A 24792-nucleotide genomic window follows, 5' to 3' on the forward strand; every position below is an offset into this window, starting at 1 on the left:
TGCGCATCGCTATACAAACCTTCGTCCTGTACGAGTTGTTGGGATAAAACAGAATTGACCAATGAAACAGAGCCGCGGAACGAGATTTGGATATTTGTGGATTGATAGTTTCAAAAATGTTACGTTTGGAATGTGCAAAAAAGATGGATTTTAAAATAGTTTCCAGTTATGCGCGAAAATTAACCGTAGGAACGACTCATAATAGTTTAAAAGACATTTTTTTAAATTATGAAACAGGTAGGCAACCAACAATACAAGACGACGAGTTCACTTTGCGTGGAATTTTGATTCAATTCGAATTCCTGGAAGAGAGAATGAGCGGTTTTTGATAAAACGACGAAGAGTCCAGATGAACTTTTGGAATTGTTCGAATATGGATCGGCGGTGTACGGTGTTTGCGGCGAAATCGCAGACCGCCGGCGCGAACTAGCACACACTGTATCGATGAGACGTTTGTAAAGTAACTTGGGTTATTATGTTAACAATAACGGGCCGCGGTGTGTGAAAAGTTACATGCACATTCCACAATATGACTCATTGACATTTGTGATAAACTCACAGTAAACTCGTAATCACTACAAGGATGTAGATGATGAGTAACCATCATAAGAAGCTGCAAAATAACATTAAACAATATATGGAACAGACCCTGGAGCAGAGCCTGCAAGAAAACGACAATTACCAGAGCTCTCGGTTGCCGTCTTCGGACTGCCCAGTTCCTGTTCGTGTGTGTGGACTTCCGTCATGCAAATGGTTCCGCTGGTGGTTGCAGACGAGCCGGCCATCGGGGGCGGAGGCGGATTCAGGGCAGGAACAACAATAACCACTTCACCGTCGTAAGGCGTGCTATCCGGCGGGCAGATGTAATTCGATGACGAACTGGAGGGACCGGGTTACCCGGAATATTTTCGTGGTCGATGAATTAAATACGAACCTTAACGTAACCCTCTTCTTAATGCGATTTCCTAGATCGGAGAATCCGCGATGCATTGGTCTTCGGATCACCGGAGCCGGCGAGATTTCGCTGAAATTTTTGAAAGTCGGCGAACTGGGCTCCGATGATTGTTTGTCAACGAGGATGGGTTTGGGTTTGAGGACTGCGCTCGAAGGGCTCGAAATATACGAAGAAGAAAAAGTGGGGGTTTTGTCGACTCCTTGCGGAACGTAAGGAAGCGCAATAAACCGCTTCCGATCTTCCATGTAGAGCTCCAGGAGTTGATCTATCTTCGATTCTATGTCATCTACCTATAATCGTGGATGAATGTCATCATCGCAAACGTTAATTCTCATATTTTCAACGCGAGTATTTTGTACTTACTTGTCTTTCTACTTTAACTACTCTAGAAGCTAGACTGATTTTGGAAGCATAGACATCTTTTGCCTTTGAACCTTGTTTCCCTAGGATCTGATCTAATCTGTAATATTGTTTTTATTAAACTGTGTGTTTTTATTGTCGTATTATCATGCTCAAGCGTTATTGGTTTAGGACAAGTTTATGTTAAGTCGACTAATGTGGGTGCAAAATAAACACTCAGTCATGCAGTGCGAGGAATGAATATATTTCTCAAATAAGTTAATTGAATGGGGATCAAGATTGGCAACGCATTATAAGAATGAACGGCAGCATTTCAATTTATATGTTTTGTAAAAATGGAACCCATTTTGTTCAGGCATCTTACCTGAACTGTAAGTTTCTCACTCTATTCAAAAGATCTGCATGCCCAGAAGAGTATTGTTCAATAACATCTTTAACGTCATATGGCTTCAAGGCCTCTCTAAACTTCTTTCGTGCCACAAAATACTTGAGCTACACACACAAAGCGTGGTACAAATGATTTTGGGTAAAAACATGTTCATGAATGTTAATAAAATTATTTTTGATGAAATCATTGGTAACCATAGGCTGTTGAATGTTATGATAGTCTGACAAAGAGCGTTAATTCTAAAGAAACCACAATCAGCATGCGAAGAGCTTGTAAATATCGTTAGTGAAGTGTACACGTTGACCACACAGATACAATAGCATCACATTTCAAGAAGTCAGTGGCTCATCTTACGAAAGACGATAGACAGAGCAGACACATAAAGGTTGACTGAATGCGTTACACAGACGTGTTTTTCATTTGTAAAAACTAATATTAGTGAAGCAAAACTACACAATCAACCTTTACAATTTACACCAGAGTGTACCTAGTTTGAACGTTTTTCACTCTGCCAAGTAAATCAACATGGCCGGCTGAATACTGTTCTATCACATCTTTGACATCGTACGGTTTCAAAGCTTCTTTAAATTTTCGCCTTGCTACAAAATACTTCATCTAAATAATAACGAAACATGGAATCAATATTGCTGGTTGGCTATAGAGATAATAAAAGGATTATTTGAAAAGTTTTAAAGTAAAAAAAATATGCCCACCTTACGAATAGCCCGGATTGCACCTTTATGCTGATCCGTCAGCTGTACGTACCGCGTCACCTCATCTTCATCTACATAAAAAAATATATCTATATAATTTACATTTGCATTCAAATCGTACTGCAACGCATACAAACAGACATGTTAAAGTCATCGATAAATCACAAATTGTGCACGACATCAAATTTCACCAAATACCAAAGATTAAATATAGTTTTTTGCATTATGTGACATTCTGTACCTCTACGACAGCTTACTCACATCCGTCACCCGAAATAAACGACAGTTTAGAGCCAAAATTTCTAGATGCTGAATTAGTATTTTTGGAATTTTTGATTTCGCAAAATTATTACAGTATCTACAAACAAAGACCGAACTGCGGTAGTAAAAGCAAATAAACACCGCATTCAGTTTGCTCTTTTGCATCAGAATTATATTTAACAAATATAATGAGGCGTCCGAAGTTGTGCGCTAGTCGCGGATTGTCATTGTATCAATACAATCAGGTTTTTCTTTTCATAATATTAATTAAATTCGATGCGACGATCCTGACCTTCAATTTTCCTTTTTGTTTTTTCGGTATTGGAGATCACATTACAGTTTATGCGCATGAACAAGCGCTAGATTTTTTTAAGCAGACAACATATTTTTATTATCGCATAATCCACCGCTTAAAGAATACTGTTTCGGGGATTGGGAGAGATAAAAAATAAACTTCAACTACAGCAGTCCGGGCCTTATGTTATATTGCAACATTTCACTAAATTCGAGCTTTTTTCCTAGAATTCATTTCGCCCAATCTTGTTATAAATAATAATTATTTCATCGGCAAAGGTTCAAAGTCAAAAGCAAACATGCCGAGAAATTTTTTTTAAAGAATATTTCAACTTTTTTCATTAAAAATAAATGATTGAGCATGCTTTATGAGTGAAATTTATTAACTTGCAAATCTCTTTTAGAAAAACCTCCAAAAACATGAAACGGTTAATCTAAAATCAACATAATTTAGCATCAGTGGGGAGTTAGTCGATTTCGGTCGAATTTAAAGTAAGAACAGTTGTCGAATAAACGAACAGCATACAATGAAAATTCCAACTTTGACCATCGTGTGGCTTTTAAGGATTCCGGGACTTATTGGATTTTTCTATGGGCTCGTTTTTACAGATGAAACCTTTGCGACATCATGAACCTTAATGTTTAATTTTCTGTTTTGTTTGTACACTTCATTGAAATACAGGATTTGGTTGTTGAAGGTTCACAAACGTATCCACGCTGAGGGGTAGTTCAGTCAAAAACTTCCCAGACTACCCCCACTTTGAACGTTTTTTACCGATTCGAAACGGATGCGGAGTGTATAATTTCTTTTACAGTCAATAAAAATTTCCACTATAACAGTTTTCGTTCCCTCATGTCGTAGAAGCTCTGGGGATCGTGAAGAAAAGACACTATTTGTCGACGGTTAAAAAACCGAATCGATTTCCTCGAATTGAAACGGTTAATCCGGAAGCTTTTTCGTTATATCATGTTAATACATAAAAATATTTACCATCTGAGTTTTTTTTTGATAGTGTAGTTTCGATAACGTTATCCTCGCTGTGGCTCGCGTTCAAGTTCTGAGTTCCGTTGGTACTGATGCCTATCAACATCAATTAACTTTGTTTTATTTGTACTGCACAAAAGAAAATTCGTCGCGTCGAATTATTTACCTAAGTTCTCTGCGGATGCATTTTCGTCGCCCGAAGATTTACCACTTCTTGGTGGACCTTTGTGCAACGACGGGGAATGCAGCGAAGTACTCTTGTGCCGACGAATCGTTGGAAATCGGCTCACGAAAGATGGATTATACTTAAAACTGCTCGACACCCGTCTAAAATAATCAACAACAACAATCAGCAGTACAGTATACCCACAAACATTGTTCAGAAAGTATTTAGTTTTTTGGCATTCCTATTACGTACGTACACAAATAAAGTAGCAGACAACATGGAACAAACATCATTTAGGTTCGTCGTGGGTAATCCTATTGTGCATCTAATAATTCGACAGATGTCAATTTTCACAATACCTGACCTATCTATACTAAATATTTGAGTGAAACTCGTTACTAACTTTACTACCCTACTGTGAAAGAAATGCAAAAATTCAATTTAGTCTCTGCATCACCTGTGCAAAACAAGTTGATCGATCTCTCTGATTATCCCAGAACGAACAAACGCATTCTGCTGGTACGTATTTGCCTTACCTTCTGATTTGGAAGTATTGGAAAGAAATCCCGCAAAATCATCATTTTTTATTTTTTAATTTCATCTTAAACATTTTCAAATACTAAGAACTTTTGTTGATTTTTCAACTGTTAAACACACTGCGTTCGCACAAAGGAATTTCGGAAAAAATCGCAATGTTCATATTTTATTCAAACATTTTATTTGGTATTTTCAAACTTCATGTTAATTTTCAGCCGAAGGCAGTTCACCGTTTTGCCGACTCGGAGCCGGTCCTGCACTAAATTCACTCAGAATATTCCGTTTTGTAATTTTGTTTTCTTTTTTTCCAATAGTTCTACTATCGACACTAGTACTGGAAAGTAAAATAACGTGGTAGGTAACAAATTGAACGTAACATGCAAAGTTTGGGACTCATGCTATGTACAACACACTTACACAACGGAAGAAATAGATTGTATCTTCTCTGCCGCCTTATCAGTATCTTGTAATTTAGCTCTGGTAAACGTGCAAGTTGAAAACATAGTGAGAGACAGGACACACAGATAGAGTATATAATAGAGTACAGAACGGGAATAATTAATCTAGTAATCCTATTCTTTGTGCGTTTCTGAAGCATTTTGAAGGCGTTAAAACGCATTAAAAGAACACGATATATTCCACTTTTTTCAATCCTATATACACACAAACTGGATTTACTGTGACATACCGAACAAAGCTCATTTAATGATAATATGTACAAATCTCGTGTGAAAATACTGTGATACTTACGAAGGAGGACTTGGTAGTGGAACCTGGTGTATTTTCCATGTGGCAAGCGACAAAGAGTGTTCATCTGCTGCATAACAACGCCAAAGTGACTGAATTAACATCGCCGCAGGTTGCCTTCTCCTGATCATGTGCTTCTGTCGTTGTTGCTGTTGGACTTTCAATGCGAAACCGGATCCTAGAATTCCCTAAAACCCCACCGACAGACGTACAGTTTACCTGTTATGCCTACGAAACCTAATTTTACATTCCGAACAGGTGCGATTTTAAAAAATGTGTGGTACGTAACAAAAACAATGAAACTTTAGTAACAGAATCGTTTAGAAGTTTCTAAAGGGACGGGGCGGTTTCAGTTTTAACATTTTCAGAACCGGAGGAATTTTCCAATATCGACGCCGTTCTACATTCGCTAGAAGTTTACACCGGGGCATGCATACCAATTGTTTTATTTTTCATATTCCTCAAAAATTAATCGGCGTGACAGATAGTTGCCACTATCTGTAATATTCCAAATTGTTACTTCAAGTAATACACGGCTGATTAAATTTCGTACGAAAAATAGAAAAAGTGGGTAAATAATATGTGATTGACTTTTACACGTCATACTTACAGCGGGCAATGCAAAGAATGAAATACCAAGTAGAGCACAGAAAGAAGCGATGATTTTGCCTTGCCAAGTTTCAGGGACCATGTCGCCGTAACCGACTGTACATAATGTTATCTAAATTGAAGCAATTAGTATAGTCGAAGGTTTCCTGGATTATATACTTACAACACCCCACCATAACGCTTGTGCGAAATTTGAAAAGTTTTTATTCACATCTTTTTCTGCGAGAAAGACCAAGAATGACGCGAAAATCAAACCCAGAAAGCCAATGTATAATGTTGTTATAAGTTCCTGCAATAAAACGTCGATCGTAGTAACTCGTAGAAATGATTTGAATGCTTTAATTTAATTAATTTAATGGTGACTCTCGTTAAAATCGGAACACCAGAGAAATGTTGAGCGGGCATGTGGGAATTGACAAAAAAACGTGTAAAACTAGGGATTAAAATTTCAACATAGAGTAATAAAATTTACACATGACAAATCGATAATGAATGACCTCTCTGCGGTTTCCTATGCACTCGTCGAGGTATGCTTTCAATTATATGATCAATGCGGCCTGGTAGGTATCTCATCCTACGCTTCCTGACCCGCAGTCGAAGATCATTTATGTTGTCCACAAGGTGGAATAAACTCCTCAGCTGTGTTTGAGTCGTGTCCCACAGAACTTAGTTGGAGAGAATTTGATTTACTACAAAATATGACCACGTTTACATCCAAAACATTTAAAATAATGTTGAATGCAGGAACGTGATCGATGTGTCGTGAGTCCAGACAAGAAGCACAAACTTTTTTTTATGAACAAACTGTCTAACTTAAATCGAGTAACTCCAGTTCGTTCACAAATTTTTTATTTCATTCTGCCAAAAAACTATATTTGATTTATCTTCTCCTATGGTTAAACTAATCTTTGTGGGGACTGTGAAAATTGGAGTGAGAAAGACTATTCTTTATTTATTTAGCTGTTAAGGCTAAGATATTGAAAGAATCTTGTTCCTCAGCTTCAGGTTTTAGGAATTAACTAGAAATCTAATACATACGGGGTTATTCACGTAAGATGACGAGCCTGACCAGGTAAAAATGCAACCCAAAATACAATTTATAAAGGTGTCTCGATCCCTATTACATTATCGTAATGCACATAAAACATAGATTCTGATAGAAAAATACCTCTCTCAACAAAGTATGATTTAATAATAATAATAATAACCAATTAAAATCACAAAAGTAATGGGTAAGCAGGATCATGTCGGTTCTGTCATCATTCGAAAATATTTTCAAATATTAAATATGAACGAAAAATGCAATGACAAATATAGCTTTCAAACTAATAGAATACCTACTTGGATTCCTGATTTTATTTTTAAATACTTAAACACAATGAATGCTTTGTAAAATGTATTTTGGGTTGCATCTTACGTGAATAACCCTGTAGGTATAAACTAAATCTTTTATAACGAATTTTCGAATACCCCGGAAATTTGTTTCGCATCGTTAATCAATAAAATAATAAAACATTAATTTAATAATGAAATTAATTTGAATTTTTAATTATTATTAGTTAAAGAACATCTGAAATATGACGAAAAGAAATTTTGAGAAAAACTATTCGCCCGTCAATGCTTGCATCTACAATATATTTCCAACCCTCTTATATTATTTTGTTTGTATTTTTATACCATCGCATGCTTAGCACTTCGGTAATTCTATTAGGTAAGAATAGTTGCTTCGTTTTTGTAAAGAAATTTTCTAAAACATTGCTAATCTGAGTCGTTTTGAAACAAATCACCACTTTACTTGGATGGTTGCGTTTGCGTGAAAAAGAATCGGAAGCAATTTCCAAGTGTTACGATTTTATATCAGTACAGTCATGCAAATTACTGAGGAGATTTATCGCAGCTTTGTTTTCCATATATTATGTTCTCGGAGTTGAATCGTCTGCCGAAGCATGTCAACAGAAGTTTTAGTTATGGTGTGCCATAACTTCGCAACTTGAGATTAGTTTCGATTGTGTAGGACATTATCAATTTCGCAGGCGATAAAAAAAAATGAAGTGAGGAATTTCGGTTAAGTAAAATAATAAGTTAGATAAATGAGTGTTATTGTTGATAATAATGTGTAGAAGATACGACGGAAAGAAGAAAGGATCATATTCAAAGTTCACACGAGAACGTGTACAGAAACAGAATATCAGAGAAAAAGTTTTCCCACTACTAGTCTTACCAATAAATAATAACACTTATTTAGAGAAGTTGCATTGAGCCGTTACGGTTGAAAAGAAGGAGCATTACTATTCAGTTTATTTTGCAATTGTTCTGCATCGGTTGGGGAAATTTATTGTGGCGGAGTTGGCGACTTCCAAAGTTTATTTTAGCACATAATAAATTAAAGTTGACAACAATTTTTTTTACGAGGAAACGTTCAAAGTTATTAATTTAAAAGGAGTCATTGAGATAGCACAAAAAGATGATGAATGATTGTCCGAACCTCTTAAAATCGGAAAACTGGTACAATCATCAATTTGCACCGTTATTAATTAACGTCAGAATGAAGTGCATTCTGAATGCGGTTACATCGTGTATGCAAAATAGCAGAACAATTAGAACGGAAGTGAACTCACTTGTCTGTGTGCGTAAACAACTGATCCTAGCAGTTTCCAAGTGCCTCCGCGTCTGTCCATTCGAACCATGCGTAAAATTTGGAAAAATCGCAGTCCTCGAAGGGCACTGGTCGCCAGGACTTGTCCTCGTGAACGCATGACCAGTACGACGACGGAAGCCACGATGGTTATAATATCTAAAAAATAAAATCGATCGAAGAAAATTTGAGCGATTGAGAAAAATTGGTCGAGAAGAAAAAATTCGACCAAAATCGTATTAGTGCAGTAATCCTGAGAGATTAAGATGTCCCAAAATGCAATTAAACTTTAGTGATTTCTCTCTCTTCCTTATATCGTTCGACCAATTACATCCGCAGAGCCACTTTCCGATATTCGTTTCTTGCAACGTTTTAATGTTTTTAAATAAGGCCGGGCGCAACACTAGAATATCCTTATTGATTTCGCTATTTCCATTAACGGCGTGATTTACGAAATAATTCCAAACAATTAGTAACGTGCTTCTTTTGCGAATCGTGCATCACGCCTAATTAAAACCGAATTTGGTCTTTGGACATCACAAATACGATCTCGTTTGTGTCTGGAGATCGGCTCCGAATTACGTGATGAGGTTTATAAAATCAAGTTACAAATAAATGCACTTCGCTCACCTATAATACAGAATGGACGTCTAAGAAATTTAAGGCGACCGATGTATCCTTGGTAGCGGGATCGACATCCCGAGGACCAAAGCCTGGAAGTCAACAAAAACAAATATTTATTAGTCGTTTGAACAAATCGAACATCTGAACCCCGGAGCGGGACAAAAATAACAAATGTCACAACAACAGAAAAATATTTACGCCAATTATTTTTATTGTAAAATAGTTGGACGCAATTTATCGCTTTTATCTAGTTTGTTTTCCGAAAGAGGGAAACCGCTTCGGTGAGTGTTGAGACCTAATTGAAGAAAATGAAGCAGATTAATGCGGTCGACCCTGTTTACGATATTTAAATTCTCGTCAGCAATATATGGGCATTTTGATGACTTGTCAGAAAACGTTATTCTAAGATACGCATTAATCATTTTGGACAATATTTGCATTTAAATGAGAAAGTTTGTCGCAGTAATTCGGGGCGAATTACTGACGGCAATTTGTTTTGTAAATAAGTACACAACTCATAAATGAAACACTAAAATTATACGAAACTCGAAAAAGCTTACTAATTGTCGTCAAAGACACCAGCTATAAATATGTGATTTGTTGTAAAAGACAAGTTGGGCGCCTACAATCGCCTGCAAAATAGAACTATTCACTAACCGAATTAGTTTCTGGAACTTTACGAACAGCAAAATTTTCCAAAGTTTCTGTTTTAACTACATACCTCAGACTGAATTCAACAGCAAACCAAACAACTACGAACGATTCCATGTAGGTTAATACTTGTACTGTCATGTCTTCATAGGTTTCAATAGTCGAAAAAACACTCAAAGTTAAACACGTAAAAACCATCAAAAATCTGTAAAGAAAACAGTCAATTAGCTTTGTCTCTCCACTTTCACCCCAAATATCGGCGAACCCACCGTCCACTTAGGCGTATTTAAAATTTTCGATAAATGGAGATTTATCTTGGTCCGTTTCAAAATAAACAATGTAACTGCTAAAAATGCGAATCAAGAGAGACCTTTTTCGAGAGTCGCGGTTTATCTGCGTTTGTCCAGCTCCATCCTGCTCCCTTTTATTTAAAAAGTGAAGCTATAAAATTCATACTTTAATTTAAAGTTAAAAGTGCATGCGAATTTGGCATGGCAATAACTATGAATAATTTAGATGAGACACGTATTAAATATTCTAGCGTGAAATTGCAAATCCTTTTGCAAGCCGACAATAAATATGTTATTTGGTTATTTGGTTTAGATTGTTTCTGTGCAAGCCAGGAATGGTAATAAATGTGCCTCTATGGTACCACGGCGGCACACAACGAAACAATTCAACCCATAAACCCTCACAATTCACTATTCTTTATTATATAGGGTGTATTAAAAATGGCGCATAATATTTATGTCACGCGAATCTACGCTAAAAACCAAACAAAAAATTCTAATTTGAATTTGGTCTTTGACGAATATTTTTTAAATTATTATCTAAATTACTTGTTACTTTCTGACATTTTTTAAAATGAAATTACAAATAAACCAATAATCAAAATGGTAAATTAGTGCTGGAATGTTTATTTTACTTGTTGAATTATGTGTTATTGATACTATTTAAATGTATTTCTCCATTACAATCCAAGCAAATTTCCAAGTTTGACTGCAATAACTCCATGAGCAGAGGGTTAACAGTAAATTGGCACTAGAGTTTTTTGCTTGTATCTCAACATAGAATTATGTGATGTAAATATTAAGTGCCATCTTTAATACACCCTGTATATTAAACGTCCCCATTCGATGGGCACCAACGAACAAGTCGCAACACTTTTAACGAGGTTACAATTGTTTTAAAAAATGTTTCAAACAAATTGGACGCATTTTAGATTGTTTGAAAAGTACTCGTTCGTGTTTGGTAGAAGTTGAATACTCACGCAGAAATTTTATTGAAACGACAGAATGTCGGATGTGAGGAATTGCATCTGGAGGTCGGGATAAGCAAGGGAAGGATCTTTCTGGAAATAGTCTGATGGTACCCGAAGCGAACAGAAATGTCAAACGTAATAAATAGACCAGTTTAATGATCATAAGGAAGTAGAAGAAGCTGAGGACCGAAGGTACAATTTACTCTGACGCTTTCCCGGCTAAGGAAAATTTATCGAATTGCAACTGACCGATTCAGATGTCCTTATGCTAAATTTATCGAGTTGTTGCATGTTTTGTTCCTGGCAATGCACCTGACAAGGTCGGACATACTTGATGTCTTACTCCTTCGGTATTTACACAGTTCAGACGTGATGACACTTTTTCATTTTATTTTTAAATAATTTTTGGTGAGTTGAAATCAGACGCAACTCACCTCCGCCCCGGATCATCTCCGTAACAGTTCTTTGCTCATTTCGTCCTTGGATATTCACTTGAAGTACATAAATATACAAATGATATTTCCACTGAATTGAAAAATCTACATGGAAAGCGATCGTATTACTAACATAAATTTTTTGCGAAACATGGATGTAGATGTATCCGACGCATTATGTGTTTTGTTCGGACAAATATTGAAAAATGTTTTTCTTTGAAATTTTTGAACATTACGTTTGATGCTCGAATAGAAAATGGAAAATGTGAACCCTACACAAAGTATAATTCGCTTCTAGCCGTAGATTTCTTTATATTTTGTATTCGCAAAACGTATCACAAAGGTCAACCGGTGGCGAAATGTGTTGAGTAAATAAAATATTTTCTAATCTGGTTACTGAGGAACAGAAAATAAACGTGGAAAAGTAAAATTTTATTTACTCTTGCGACGCTTGATATAAAAATACTTATCACTTTACTTGGGCGATAAAAGAATTTACTGTATTGCATGTAACAGCTGAAAAAAGCAAAGACATGGATGGTGCTTCGAGAGCATGATCAAATTACCTGTCAAAAATCAAAGCGATTATTTTTATCATTTTCAATTTCCTTTTTTTAATGTAGTTTTGGAAATGAAACGAGTTAATTTCAATTATCAAACGGACGACAATCGTAACATTTTATGTTTACGCCGCCATCTCAAGATACTTTATTTTGCCACAAAATTATGCTTTACTTTACACTCTCTCTCGTAATCTTTGTTACCAAAACGATAACAAATAAATGTTGTATGTAATGTCGATTCCCGAACTTACGAGTTTCAATGGTGAGAAGCGAACGGTGGCGATGGCAAGTTCTTAATTGTAATAAATTTCATTTTTAGATAAGATTAATCAGTTAAGTAAAAATCAAAAGTTTGTGAAAGTGTCGGTATTTTATTTTCATTAAAAATAAATTGTATTTTATGTAGTTAAAAAGTTTGTGAGAAGGTGGGTACGTGTGGAAGTGTAAGTAAAAAAACGGGATAATAGGAAAGAAAAGGGAATTCTAAGGCCTAAACAAATGGGATTAGTGGAAGAAATTAGAAATGACAAAATTGAAGAAGAGTAGTCTTCTGTAAGCGTCTAAAACAGTTCTCATTATACTAACAGATTCAGTTAGCTCCACTAATTTCTTTCCAGGACATTAAGAGGAAATGTTGAGATAACGCGAGTCGAAGCACATTTTCATATTTTAAAAATGAATTGTCACAATTACGTTGTTCTTTAAACCGATGATAAACGATAATCGATGTGGCATTCCGACAATTATCGAGTTAAGTTTTTACCGAATTAATCTCGAGTTAAAACGAAAGCAAATTTAAATAATGAAATTTGCAACGACTTGTAGTCTCGAAATGTTAATTTCCACAAGTCGAAGGCGCACGCTCGGGCCATCAAGATTGTGCCATATTACAAATCACGTTGTGTACTTTTTTCGTGTTTACGCTAAACTCATAAAATTTAAATGAGCAATATTTTAAGCATTTCGACAAAGTTTGCGTGTTCTTCTTCAATAGCTTGTCACTGATGAAATTTTAGAAGGAATTAAGGTTTATTGGGGTAAAATTACCGGGATTTTCATAGTCTTTGTTCTCTCAACGACTGAAATATACCCGCTCGAAACGATTCACATACTCGACATACACATACAAATTGCAGCAATTGTAGAAAGTTTTAGGTCTCTTCTTCACAAGCAATTACAAAATAGATAATCTAACAACTCTCCTTTCTCGTTTAAGACAAACGCAAGTGAATTGATTAAATCCGGGGCAGTAGTGATGACCGAATCAGGAGAAAATATTTATAAACGGGTTCTCATAAGATCGAGCGTCTGGGGAGAAAATCGAGTTTGTCGGGAGCGGATTCGATTAAAAGACGCGTTGACTAATTGAGCGATCGGGGAATATTCAATTAGGAGTGGGTTAGTTACTTACACTATCATATGGTAGAAGATAGCGAGCCCCCTAGGTCTCTCCAGGAAGTTATATACACGGCTCTGAATACGGCGATAGCGAGCATCCCGTCGCGAAGCTCTGTAGCTGAGCGGTTTACCAAGAAGACTCATCCGGGGTTGTGTAAGACGACCGCGCTTTTGTCGTAGCGTCAAGCTGAAAAAAATACACACCCAAAGAAATTACAGTTAACGCCCCAATACTCACTTTCAAACAATCACATTCTAATCACGGACAAACAAGTAGAAAACGCCAGATGCTCGTGCCACATCTACGACGCCAGATACTACGCTCCAGTACACGTTTAACTAATTTTATTCACAATCGGTTAGTAACGTACAGGGTGATTCATATAGTATCATGCAAACTTTAACCGGTGGTAGATTCCAACCCCTAGACACTTTTACGAAAATGTCTAGGTTCTAAGGTTAAAATTGTTGAAGATAAAACATGTTGAAGAGTGTACTACCACCTTTTAAGAACTGCAGATAAGTGAAAATATTTTACGTTGAAACAAACTGTCAGGCATTGTTGTCAAAATGAAACTAAAGCGAACAATTGTTTGCTTCTATTATGACATTCATGACATTTGTTATACATTGGACGTAAAGTGGAATAATTTAACGAAGAATGGTATTTACTAATAGTGAAAAAACCGATATGGTAATTTTTGCCAATTTTTGATGTATGAGTCGAAATTTTATTGTCAAGAGCCTTTTGAGACTGGAATCTGCCACTGGTTAAAATACCGGGTGATCAAAAAGGACTGTTTAAGTTGGCAGTAGAATTAAGAAAATTTTTTAATTCGGTTATTTATAACACTGCACCTGGATATGTTTTGTTGGTTTATTTGACAAATATCTGATATAGGTATATTATTAACAACGACAAGCCACCAACAACCGGAAGTTACTCCTGTTATACGATTTAAAATACGATCCAGTGTTACCAACTTAAACAGTCCTTCTTGATCACCCCGTATTTATGAAACCATATGAATCACCCTGTATAATCGTGTCAAAAATAAATGACTCCCTAGAATTCGAACTTTTAGGGAAATAACGTTTTTCATGTTGTGTTGTGTGTAACTAGAATTTTCAAAAGTAATTTTGAATGCTTAAGGTTGGTTTACTATGAATTGAGAGATTAAGTCCAACTAAATATGCCGCTAGAAACCAAAATTGATTGTAAAACGGAAAAACATCTATCACTTAGCGAGAAATAGAGCCATATGCGACTGTTAAAAAAAATTCGCTGCCTTACGGTTACGATATCTTTTGTTTGTCACCAGAAACCACATAGCCTCCAACCTAACCAAATTTATGGCAACATAGTAACAAATATCCCTAAACCCCTTAAAGGTTGGAAAGTGAACGATTACCCGCGTACAATTCAACCGGTCAGTAATAGTGAAAAAAAGAGTCAGTACTCGTTAGTACTCGGTTAGTAATGAAACCCATAACTGACCTGTGAGGGCGCTACTGTCGCACCAGTCGTGAAAATCTCTACGTTTTTTCGGTATCGTGGCTTTTCTCAGGTAAAAGATTAAATGTTAATTTGTGTGCGGATTCCCGCATTTCTGGGGAGGTACACTCTATTTCACTATGGCACATTTTGTTTCTTAAAAAATCTGAGCAAATGTCAATTTGGTTTAACTTTTGTGAACTAAAATTTAATACAATCTCGATCGTGCGCGCCTACTAAGTTTTAATATTTTGCCGAAATAAACAGTTTTTATTTATTTTTTATTATTATAATATTGCTTGTTTTATTAAATGGTTGATTGTGAATAAAATAGTTTATCGGAATCGTATTGTAATATGCGCTTTCCTAACCTATACGAGGGCGGAAAGTTAACCATTCCTTTTTATGTTTACTTCCCTCTCTTGGTCAGTAATAGGCCACTTCCCACCCTGTCATGTTTTTTCCAGTGGCGTACACACATTTTCGAAAATCAGTAGAAATGAAACTGCACCAAACTAATTGTTTATTTATTAAAAATGTAATGATTCCGAATAAAATATGTAGTATGCAACCCTCGGTGGGAATGTGTTTCATTCGTGCCTCGAGCATTAGCTCACCTCGGCTACGCCTTGGTAAGCTATCTTAGCTCTCGACAGCAGCTCGGTATGTAATCTACTAATACAAACCTCGGCGAAAGTACCATTCTTACGTCTCGAGAACTATGAAGTTCACCTCGAGGGCAAGTCTCTCTGTAAACTATTGTTCTCTCGACAGGAATGGAATATGTACTTTCCACCTGGGTATGTAATATACTATAAACTCACTCGTTTGATTTTCATATTTAAACCGAACAGTAATTACGAGATTTTTACTTTGACGAAACGCTGGTTTGCGCAAAGCTCATTTATTTTTCTATTTTTCATGCGGCGACATTTTCATCAAAATCACAAATATCAATCGCATTTGGAAAAACTTTTCCCAGCTTGTCCGACCACCATCGCACCCAATTAAAAATTTACCAACTCTCAAGAAATAGTTCTTCAGGTTTCAGGGGAAATACATCGATGCAGCGTATCAGCAGGCTCTCCCCTACATAGATTTTTTATTCGATTCTTGATTGAACCGTTTCCAAATTTCCTTCACACTTATTTTTTAAACCCGAGCACTTTCTAACGGAAAAATTTTCCGATATGTATTTAGTTTTTTCACCTAAATAAATTTACATATTAGATCTTTCACATTTCGAACGGAACCCTCGAACCTATTTCTTATTTGTTATTCGAAATCATCAAAGAGCCGAACGCATCTCGAAGATGAAATTTCGATCCCACCCGGGGATTTAATACACATACAAGCAATATTCTCCAATAAAACTGCACTACTGTACGACAGTTTAACTGTGACAGATGAAAAGTAATTACACTGAGACAAAATAACACACTAAGGGCCGGTTTCACCAACGCCAGTTAAAATTAACTGTAGGTTAAAATGCTTCGTTACTTTGGTTACCTATTGTTATAACTTATAACAATGTTTTTGTATATTTTAATCTGTAGTTAAATTTAACTCACGTTGGTGCAACCGGCCCTTAGAGAACACAACAAATTGAAAAACAATTAATGTTACAGTTAAAATTCCCATTACTTCAATGTGTTTTTAATATTTTATTTCACTCCTAGATTACGTGTGCAACGTTTGTATTGATTGGAGTACAGAAGTGATATTATTTTACCTATGAATTTCTTATTTCTGCAAGAAATACAATTACAGCGGTCATGCACTGAATCGATTTTAAATTAATTTAATTGTCGGAATCATTTCATAACTTTTGCGATCGATAAATTATTTTTTGGATCCAGACTTTTTCAACACAAATTTGCCGAAGTCGTGAAAGTTAAAGTTGTAAATCGTCCTGTGTGAAGGAGGACTTGGTATTATTTTACGGTATGTAGCCCAAGAGCAGAATAAGTCAAAATGTCGTAACTCGGCTGTAAAATCGATGTGAGATAGATCTGATGTAAAAGCAACAGAGAACGTCACTCTTGTCGAGGCGACGGTTCGATGTTATGAAAAAATCTGCCTGTTTAAAAATTTAAATGTAGAAACTAGTCACAGAATTCGTTCTTCATTCGTTTTAATTGAGTAAAAATTGATGAAAAAAAAATAGCAGCGGGGGAAGAGGCCGTTGGAGTGATTTATCCTAATAGATTTTAAAATATTCTATGGAATCGAAGTCGTAATTTATTTAGTTCGCTCTTCGGACTTGAATCTGCCAGAACAAGCGTGAGATTTGTTGGAGAGAGGCTCCCAAACGCGTGAGGTGCCTCAAGACAAATCCAGCCTGTAAGAAATGTTTTGCCTATTTTGGCCAGATAAATCCCAGATATATCATAAGTTATTTCGTGCAGCATTCCGAGTAAGTTATTTCGAGTAGAAGGAGAGATTTGTTTTTTGTTTTAGAAAAATTCGTATTTGCACATTTTTCGTGAGGAAAATTTGATCGGATTCTGATTTCTCAGCGAGAGATGCAGAACGTTATTATAAAATGATTTTCAGTTACATTTCCCATAAAGCACTCCATATTCGAAATTTATGCGGGTTATGAGTTGATGTCATTAATGCCAGGAGTTTGGCCCCTTTACGATCTTGTCAGAACAGGTAATGTCCCAAGGAACGGCATATGGTAAAGATATTTAGATTGTATCGGATCTAAATCCTTTATATATAAGTATACCTTTTCCTAATTAAACTCCTCGGGTATAAAATAGGGCTGCGTTAGGACATATTATTAATTACAGCGTGGCGTGTGAAATCGGAAAGCGTTTACCAGGTTTTGAAATAACGCTTAAAACAAATATCATGTTGAGAGATTTATGTTGATTAAAATCAACATAACAATATTGTGTCGTTTTATCTTTGCATATATCGACCGTAGAACATGCAACGACGGTGCGTGCTGCCGTTTTCAGACATTTCAGTATTTCAATTAAATTATTCCGGTAGATACTTCACCGCCACTGATGCTTTTTGGATACATGATGGACAGGGTGTAAATGAGATTTTACGTAATGAATACTTAGTTCCATACTCCTAGCCACTTCCACGATATAATCCCGATGGATCAGCGAAAACTCCAAAATTATTTATCTCACGTAATTTAATATACCGACTACCTATTTGTTATCGTCTAATACCACCTTCGCCTCATCGCAAAACAAATAGCTCTAAATATATCGCTACATCATTTATCAACATGGACCCTCCACAAACAGCGAAGACATCGCATCAGCGTTCTGCTGCAATCACGCCTGCCACCTAACGATTTTACGACAAATGCAAAATGCAACAGAATTGCTGCCGTCACCCTTAACTAACGACCAAATCAAATTATCAAGAGGTCAAAAATGCAGACATTTTGGACGCCGCACCTTTCCACGAAGACTGCACACTTCGCTATTTCAATTACAAAATACCTGAAGGGTCTAAAATCAATCAGAAAATTTTCGACTATTTTGGTATAAATTCCTCCTTCGGCGTTCAAGTCTTGGGGAAGCGCCAAATTCCACTACCCCAGTCTCCGATCAACGTACAATGCGTTTTGTTTTTATTTTTCTGAAAATATTTTTGTCCTGCGACGAGTCCAAAATTGTCAAATCGTGCGTGCAAAAATATGACATTCGAGAAGTGGGTGATATGGAAAGTTGACTTCTAACGAAGAGTAGAATTTTTTCCAATTTAATTTGAATAGATGCCAAGTGTGCGAAGCAACACGTTTTCGTAGTACATCTTTACTATTTGGTCGTGTTTGTTATTGTTTGTTTAGAAGAAACGATTTTATTCAAGAATCAGTTTATTTGAAAAGAAATGTAATGAATTGCCACACAATATATTCTTTGAAAATAATCAAATCTTGATAGACGATATAATTGTTTTTCTTTGTATGATCGTAAACACATAACACGGTATTACTCTTTTCCGGTTCATTTTGTGGATTACTTCTGACAACCGATTATCCTGATCTCCAGATAGATCTAGAGGATTATTAATCACCTTGAACTCATAATATTTATATATTTTAACAGTTATATACAAAATGAGAACATAAATCACTCAGTTAATAAACGTGGGAAGTTCTGTTATTTTCGTTGACGTTAAAGTAGACGCTCCTTGACAACCGAATTTTTAGGTGACGAAAGCCTTATTGTTATCACTAATGAGTGGAATATCCGACGCCACCGGTTCATTATTTAAATCCATTAGATTAAACACCGGTACGCAAATAAAACTAAAACTATTTCCTTCATTCGCATTCATTACCACTCTCACTCTCCGTCAATCGCCTCATCATCAATCATTCTCCAGAAGTTCCTCCTCTCTAATAACGCCAAACTGCAAATTCATTGACCTTCTGATTTTATATTGCTGGGAAATACATTAATCTCGAAAAAGACAACCTTAATAATTATCTTGCCAAATTCCATTATAGTAAACACATCCTTTCAAGTTTATTTGAACACTGCGATTATTGATTACGAGCTTTTTTGCCCTAGTAGACAAAATATTATTGGAAGTTAGAAGAAATTACAACACGAGGCTAAGTAGCGACTGTTTATAAAACGTTGCTAATGGATATTGAACTGTTACATGCAGAAATCTCCTTACAAAGGATTAATAGTATCACGTCAAAAACAACGTGTAATATAATTACAGATTCACACAATAAATGAGGAGAAAGGGAAATCGGAAACCAATAACTGGGGGCGGTTTTAATACTGTTGGTTTTGTAAATAGTGCGAGTGAAATAGACTTTGATGCACAAGATGGTTGGAATGTGTAACAATCAATTCTCTCGAGTATGTATCCAGTATTGACTACAACGTGGCAGTAACATATCCAACGATATTTGTTCTGTCAGCTTTTTGAACTTCACAAGCTCGATTCGGTTCGAAAATATAATCAAGATGAAAGGAAAAAAATACGTAAAAATGTCAGCTTTAGTTAACCGAAAATTAAAATAGATGGGCAGTCGACACGTATCATTGATTAAAAATAAAAGGAATTTTCAAGGAACGGCGAATATCTGTTAGAAAGGCTACAAGAAGTCACTCCAAGACTTATTTTGTAACTTTACGGATTGTCCCGCACGAGGGGATTACTTTTGGACTTTTTGTAGGGTCATATAAAACAACTAGAGAATTCGATTGATTAATAGCTTGTCTTTCTGTGCTCGTTACCTCGGCATCGTAAATACTTTGGATAAGAGGATTTTTTTATCAGATATAAAGTTAGACTGCTGCTTACAATCCACCAATATAACAGTTTTATTTTGAACATAAATAAATCCAGCAGTACCGAGTGGTTGGCAAATTTTGGCGACGCGACAAATAAATAGGCCAATCAGATGAATGAACGATCAAAGATTATACTCTCCGAAATAGCCAGCAGGTCGGCAACAACGTTTTGGAATTTTGATGCAGCGACGCAATTACAAACTGAGACAATGCGGTTCAACCATTGCGTATCGAGCGCGCCGCTGAAAAACGTACTGAAACGCTGAATTTACGCACTGCTTCCTCGGAAATCAAACTGATCGGGTAGATATGCCTTTACTTTCAGCCTTGAAAATGTAATTTCTAAATCAGTAAATCAATTTTTTATTCCTAGCCGCGCTGATCTATACCGGCTGCAGTGACGTAATTTTAAATTCAATCATGTTAAGTAAATAATGTAACTTCGTCGGTCGACTGATTATATTTGCAATGTATTAAGTACACCTCGTTTTAATACATTTATAAGAATTTCGCAATGTCTATTTTGTAATTAAAAGCAGAACACCTATCACTCGATTGTACCGTATTTTTGTTTAAAATCTAGTGAAACAGGTAGTTGGCAATTGGCACACCGAATTATAAACACAGTGTTTGTATATTTATATTTAGTTCGTGATACAAATTCTATGCGGAGTTCTTCAAACATCCGCTTAAATATAAATCAAAAGCACGTTAAAAAAAGATTCTAATCGATTGATTATTAATTAAATCGCAGTTTAGCTGTTAGTTAAAATTAATTAAACTTGCTGCTTGTGACGTCCATTCAGCCTCACCAGGTTGCCTACTTTGCAGGTCCTATACCCCACAAGCAAACACTACAAATAAAACTTGCCAAACAATGGACATAAATTTGTTTTCTCAATACATCAATACCTCATTCAATAATGTGCAAATATATATAATAAAACGCACTGTGACTTGGTAGAACGCCAAAACAGATTTTTTTAACACGACTTTGAGGGTATTTTAGGTTGAATCGGTGGAAGTGATAATAAATAATAAAGAAAAGAAATACTCGTAGATGTTCAAAGATTTTTATTTTTATTCGTATGACAGAACAATCTGCCAGTATTGAAATAGTCTATTCGATGATATAATTTGAACCTATTATGGAAGAAAAAATAAGAAATTTCGTTAAAACAATTCCGGTGTGGTCATTTTAAAATTATGTAGTTCATAATGTAAAAAAAAATAAAAAGTAAATTCGGAATTTTCAGGGTTTTAACAAACTGACCATGTAGTTAGTTAAAATAAAATTTCTGTGTTATCCACAGTTCAATTACTTGATTTTTTTCAAGTTTTTCGCAATTAGACGCAGTAATTTGTGGTAAGCTTTTGATGAACTGTTATTATGAAAAATATCAAGTGAAAAATACTTAGAAGCTAAAGCTGCATTGTCATTTATTGCTTGAGTGTGCATGTAATAAATGGATATGTAACAAAACGTCAATATTGGGATTTCATCAATCGATGTTCGATTGGTAATGACTGTAATAAGAGGCAAAATTAGAGAGTAACAAAAGAAAACATTAATGGACACAAAACAAAACGTCAACCGATTTTGAAACATTGTTTCTCACTATCAACGGGTACGATTTGATTTGTCGTAGTAAAAATAAGAAGCATCGATTTAAAATATTTTTCTCAACGTGGAACTATGATTGAGTTTCTAATTCAATAACTCATATCGGAAACACAATTTCTCGGGCGTGTTTTTTATCCTCCTGGAAACAAACAGAGATCTTCCAAGATTCATCTAGTAAGTTTCCATTAGTCACAGTTATATCGATTCTTCTTCAAAACAAGGCGGCACTTGTTCGTAATGTTCCTTGTTAACAAATTCACCTTCTGTTCCAGGAGAACTCCCACAAAAAAGTTAATTTGAATTTTTTTTTTTTTTCATTTTAAAAGCGTCGACACAAAGAGGTGTCACTTTCAAACTGACCACAAACAGATTAAATTAAAAAAGTCTGCTGAAAAGTAATCAAATAATTTCAGCAAAAATGCAAGGAAATATGTCCTTTCTTTGACGATAAAGTAAAAACGTTGTACGTTGTAGGTTGATTATTTAGCTGGACCAGATATTTATTTAACTGATTTGGACAGGTTTTAAATGTTGGTTTGTCAAGAAATGAAAACTTTCAATTAGAAAAAATAATTGAACGGTTCCTTTGTAAATTTAATTAAACTGGGTACATACAGACTCGCAAAGGGAATGTTTAATAAACAACATGACAAAAAAATCGTAAGAGTTTGATACGTTAATTTTGAAGTAATTGCATTGTCGCATTAAAATAAAATGGCGGCCGTTGCAGGACGATTTAGAAAGGTGTGTAAACATATTGCATTGTTTGAAGAGCTGTAATTAAGATACATTTAGGAGTTTCTCGCCACCATGAGCCATTTCGAATGCATAATTAATTCACTAAACGACAACCCACAGCTTTGCTTCCTCCCTTACATCAGCAAACAAACTCTTGAATTTCAGATTCAACCCTATTACGAAACAAAACTTTGTCTTTTTTAACAAAACACGAGACACCCCAAATAACTTCCCTTTTTATAAACATAAGACACAACACCATTTTTTTAATTAAAGAAGTGTAAAAGTCGAGGTGGAACACAAGACGCAGCGTGAATATGATTTTAGAATCGTCATTTGATGACATCCCGTTACGCAAAAATTAGCGAAAAATACAATAACCGTCCGACCGGAAACTTTAATAAAATAATGACTAAACTTGAAAGGGTATCACTTTTCATTATACTCGGGATCAATCCGTTCTTTAGAATTTAATCATAGTATGTAAATTGAACGATGTGTCCTGGTTCTTCAAACTGAATCATGTAAGTTTTCCAATAGCCAATCCGTGTTGATGAGAACGCGAAAAATCGAAACTTTTTCTAATCGAAATGAACACTTTGTGATAGATCTTTAACAGTTTGTGGATATAACTGTCTTCTCGAGAATAATATTTAGAGTTTGTCTTGTGCAATGTGTGTAAAGCTGCGTAGTTAATAATTACATTTATATACCTCTTTCACAGACAGTTTAAATTACTCCGATAACCTAGTATAAATAACAACGTTAAGACTGCCTGAAATTATTATAGTCTTAAACGAATATTATGTCGTTCTATCATGAAATTTATTTCTGCCATAAATAAAGGAATTTACGACCCCTTTAGATATATAAACCATATTACGATTACTAAGTAACCTCTATTGTTATTATTATTAAGAAGAGCATATGTGCCCGACGATACAAAAAAATAGATTTTTTTGAGAGAATAGTTAATTCGATAAAGAGTAAAACACAAATGTATAATAAAGAGTAGAGGCCATTTTGTTTACATTTTGTTACAAAGGACTGTGATCTGTTTAGAGAAATTTCAAAGAGAGAAAAAAAATGTGAAATATGTATTTGTGAAAAAAAATTTTACTTTGTAACTTTATTATGTACGTTTTGTTGCTAATGACAGATATGAGTTTTAAAACAGACAGACGGGTGGAAAACATTTTTCTACGTTTTAAAATTCACAAAGATGACAAATTTTAAGCATCGCTGTCACAAAAATAAAACTTGTAAAAAAAAAATAAGCAAGTGGGTATTTCTCGTCACTTTGAATTTTCAACTTTATAATCCGCACAGTCTCCGAGTTGGGTAGAACAAACACCACCGACGGTGTCATAAGCGGATTAGCTACTAAAATCGTTTTCTTTGAGTTGGAAATTTTCAAATTACTTATCTGGAGCGTTCCAATAATTTTTCGTGAAACGTAAAGTGGTAAAATCTTCGGGAACAGAGAAAAACAGCGAAAAAGTTTGCCGAATGCAATGTGCAATAAAAGTGAAAATACTTGTTGAATGGCACATGTGCATGTGGCAATGGAAGATTCTTAGAGAGAAGCGAAATGATTGTCATATTTACCACAAGGCAGAAGCGTGTCCCTTTTAGTTGTTTTCTTGGGAGTAATGTTTAAACATTTGCGAGAGAGCTGCTTGAGCTGAAAAAAATACCCTGTACCCGGTGACACGTCGCCAGCCATGTGCACAAGACGAAGCGCGGTTGGTGAGCGGTGCCGTGCGTCAGCGTAACGCGCGTCGCTCTGACTGAGTATTACTCAGTATGACATACGGACACCGAACTGACCGCCACCGTTACCGCCGTCACCATGGTGTCTGGTGGCCAGGTAATGAGAATCTGAACGAAACGCGCCGCCAGGCAGGGCGCGTGCTACAGAACGACGCTAGCGCGACTGCACCCGAGGAGGTGACCATGCGCCGCGACGGATACACATTCAAAATAACATTGCCACCTGCACCCGACCACCACACGCTAGCGCATGCACCACTCTTCGTTGCCCATTAAATGCACTGCTTCGG

The 24792-nt window shown here is 35.8% G+C and overlaps 1 protein-coding gene across 7 annotated transcripts in view; it reads right to left on the minus strand.

Annotated features, from left to right (window-relative positions):
* LOC138139795 (potassium voltage-gated channel subfamily KQT member 1-like) overlaps positions 1 to 24792 on the minus strand; it is a 44543-nt gene that overhangs the window by 3417 nt on the left and 16334 nt on the right. For 2 of the 7 annotated variants that reach the window (XM_069060281.1, XM_069060282.1), the window contains exons 3-17: positions 13595 to 13768; positions 9996 to 10130; positions 9281 to 9363; positions 8634 to 8809; positions 6179 to 6304; positions 6017 to 6127; positions 5410 to 5594; positions 5077 to 5136; positions 4123 to 4283; positions 3963 to 4052; positions 2417 to 2487; positions 2191 to 2318; positions 1319 to 1415; positions 935 to 1245; positions 683 to 879 (exon numbers count right to left, since the gene is read on the minus strand). In XM_069060281.1, coding sequence (XP_068916382.1) covers positions 683 to 879; positions 935 to 1245; positions 1319 to 1415; positions 2191 to 2318; positions 2417 to 2487; positions 3963 to 4052; positions 4123 to 4283; positions 5077 to 5136; positions 5410 to 5594; positions 6017 to 6127; positions 6179 to 6304; positions 8634 to 8809; positions 9281 to 9363; positions 9996 to 10130; positions 13595 to 13768 — 2105 coding nt within the window. Of the gene's footprint in view, positions 1 to 559; positions 614 to 682; positions 880 to 934; positions 1246 to 1318; positions 1416 to 1679; positions 1808 to 2190; positions 2319 to 2416; positions 2488 to 3962; positions 4053 to 4122; positions 4284 to 5076; positions 5137 to 5409; positions 5595 to 6016; positions 6128 to 6178; positions 6305 to 8633; positions 8810 to 9280; positions 9364 to 9995; positions 10131 to 13594; positions 13769 to 24337; positions 24691 to 24792 lie in introns of those variants that run through there. The other 5 variants (XM_069060288.1, XM_069060287.1, XM_069060285.1 and 2 more) reach the window with 5 other exon arrangements.

This window comes from Tenebrio molitor, chromosome X (assembly GCF_963966145.1).
Source record: "Tenebrio molitor chromosome X, icTenMoli1.1, whole genome shotgun sequence".
NCBI classification, from domain to species: domain Eukaryota; kingdom Metazoa; phylum Arthropoda; class Insecta; order Coleoptera; family Tenebrionidae; genus Tenebrio; species Tenebrio molitor.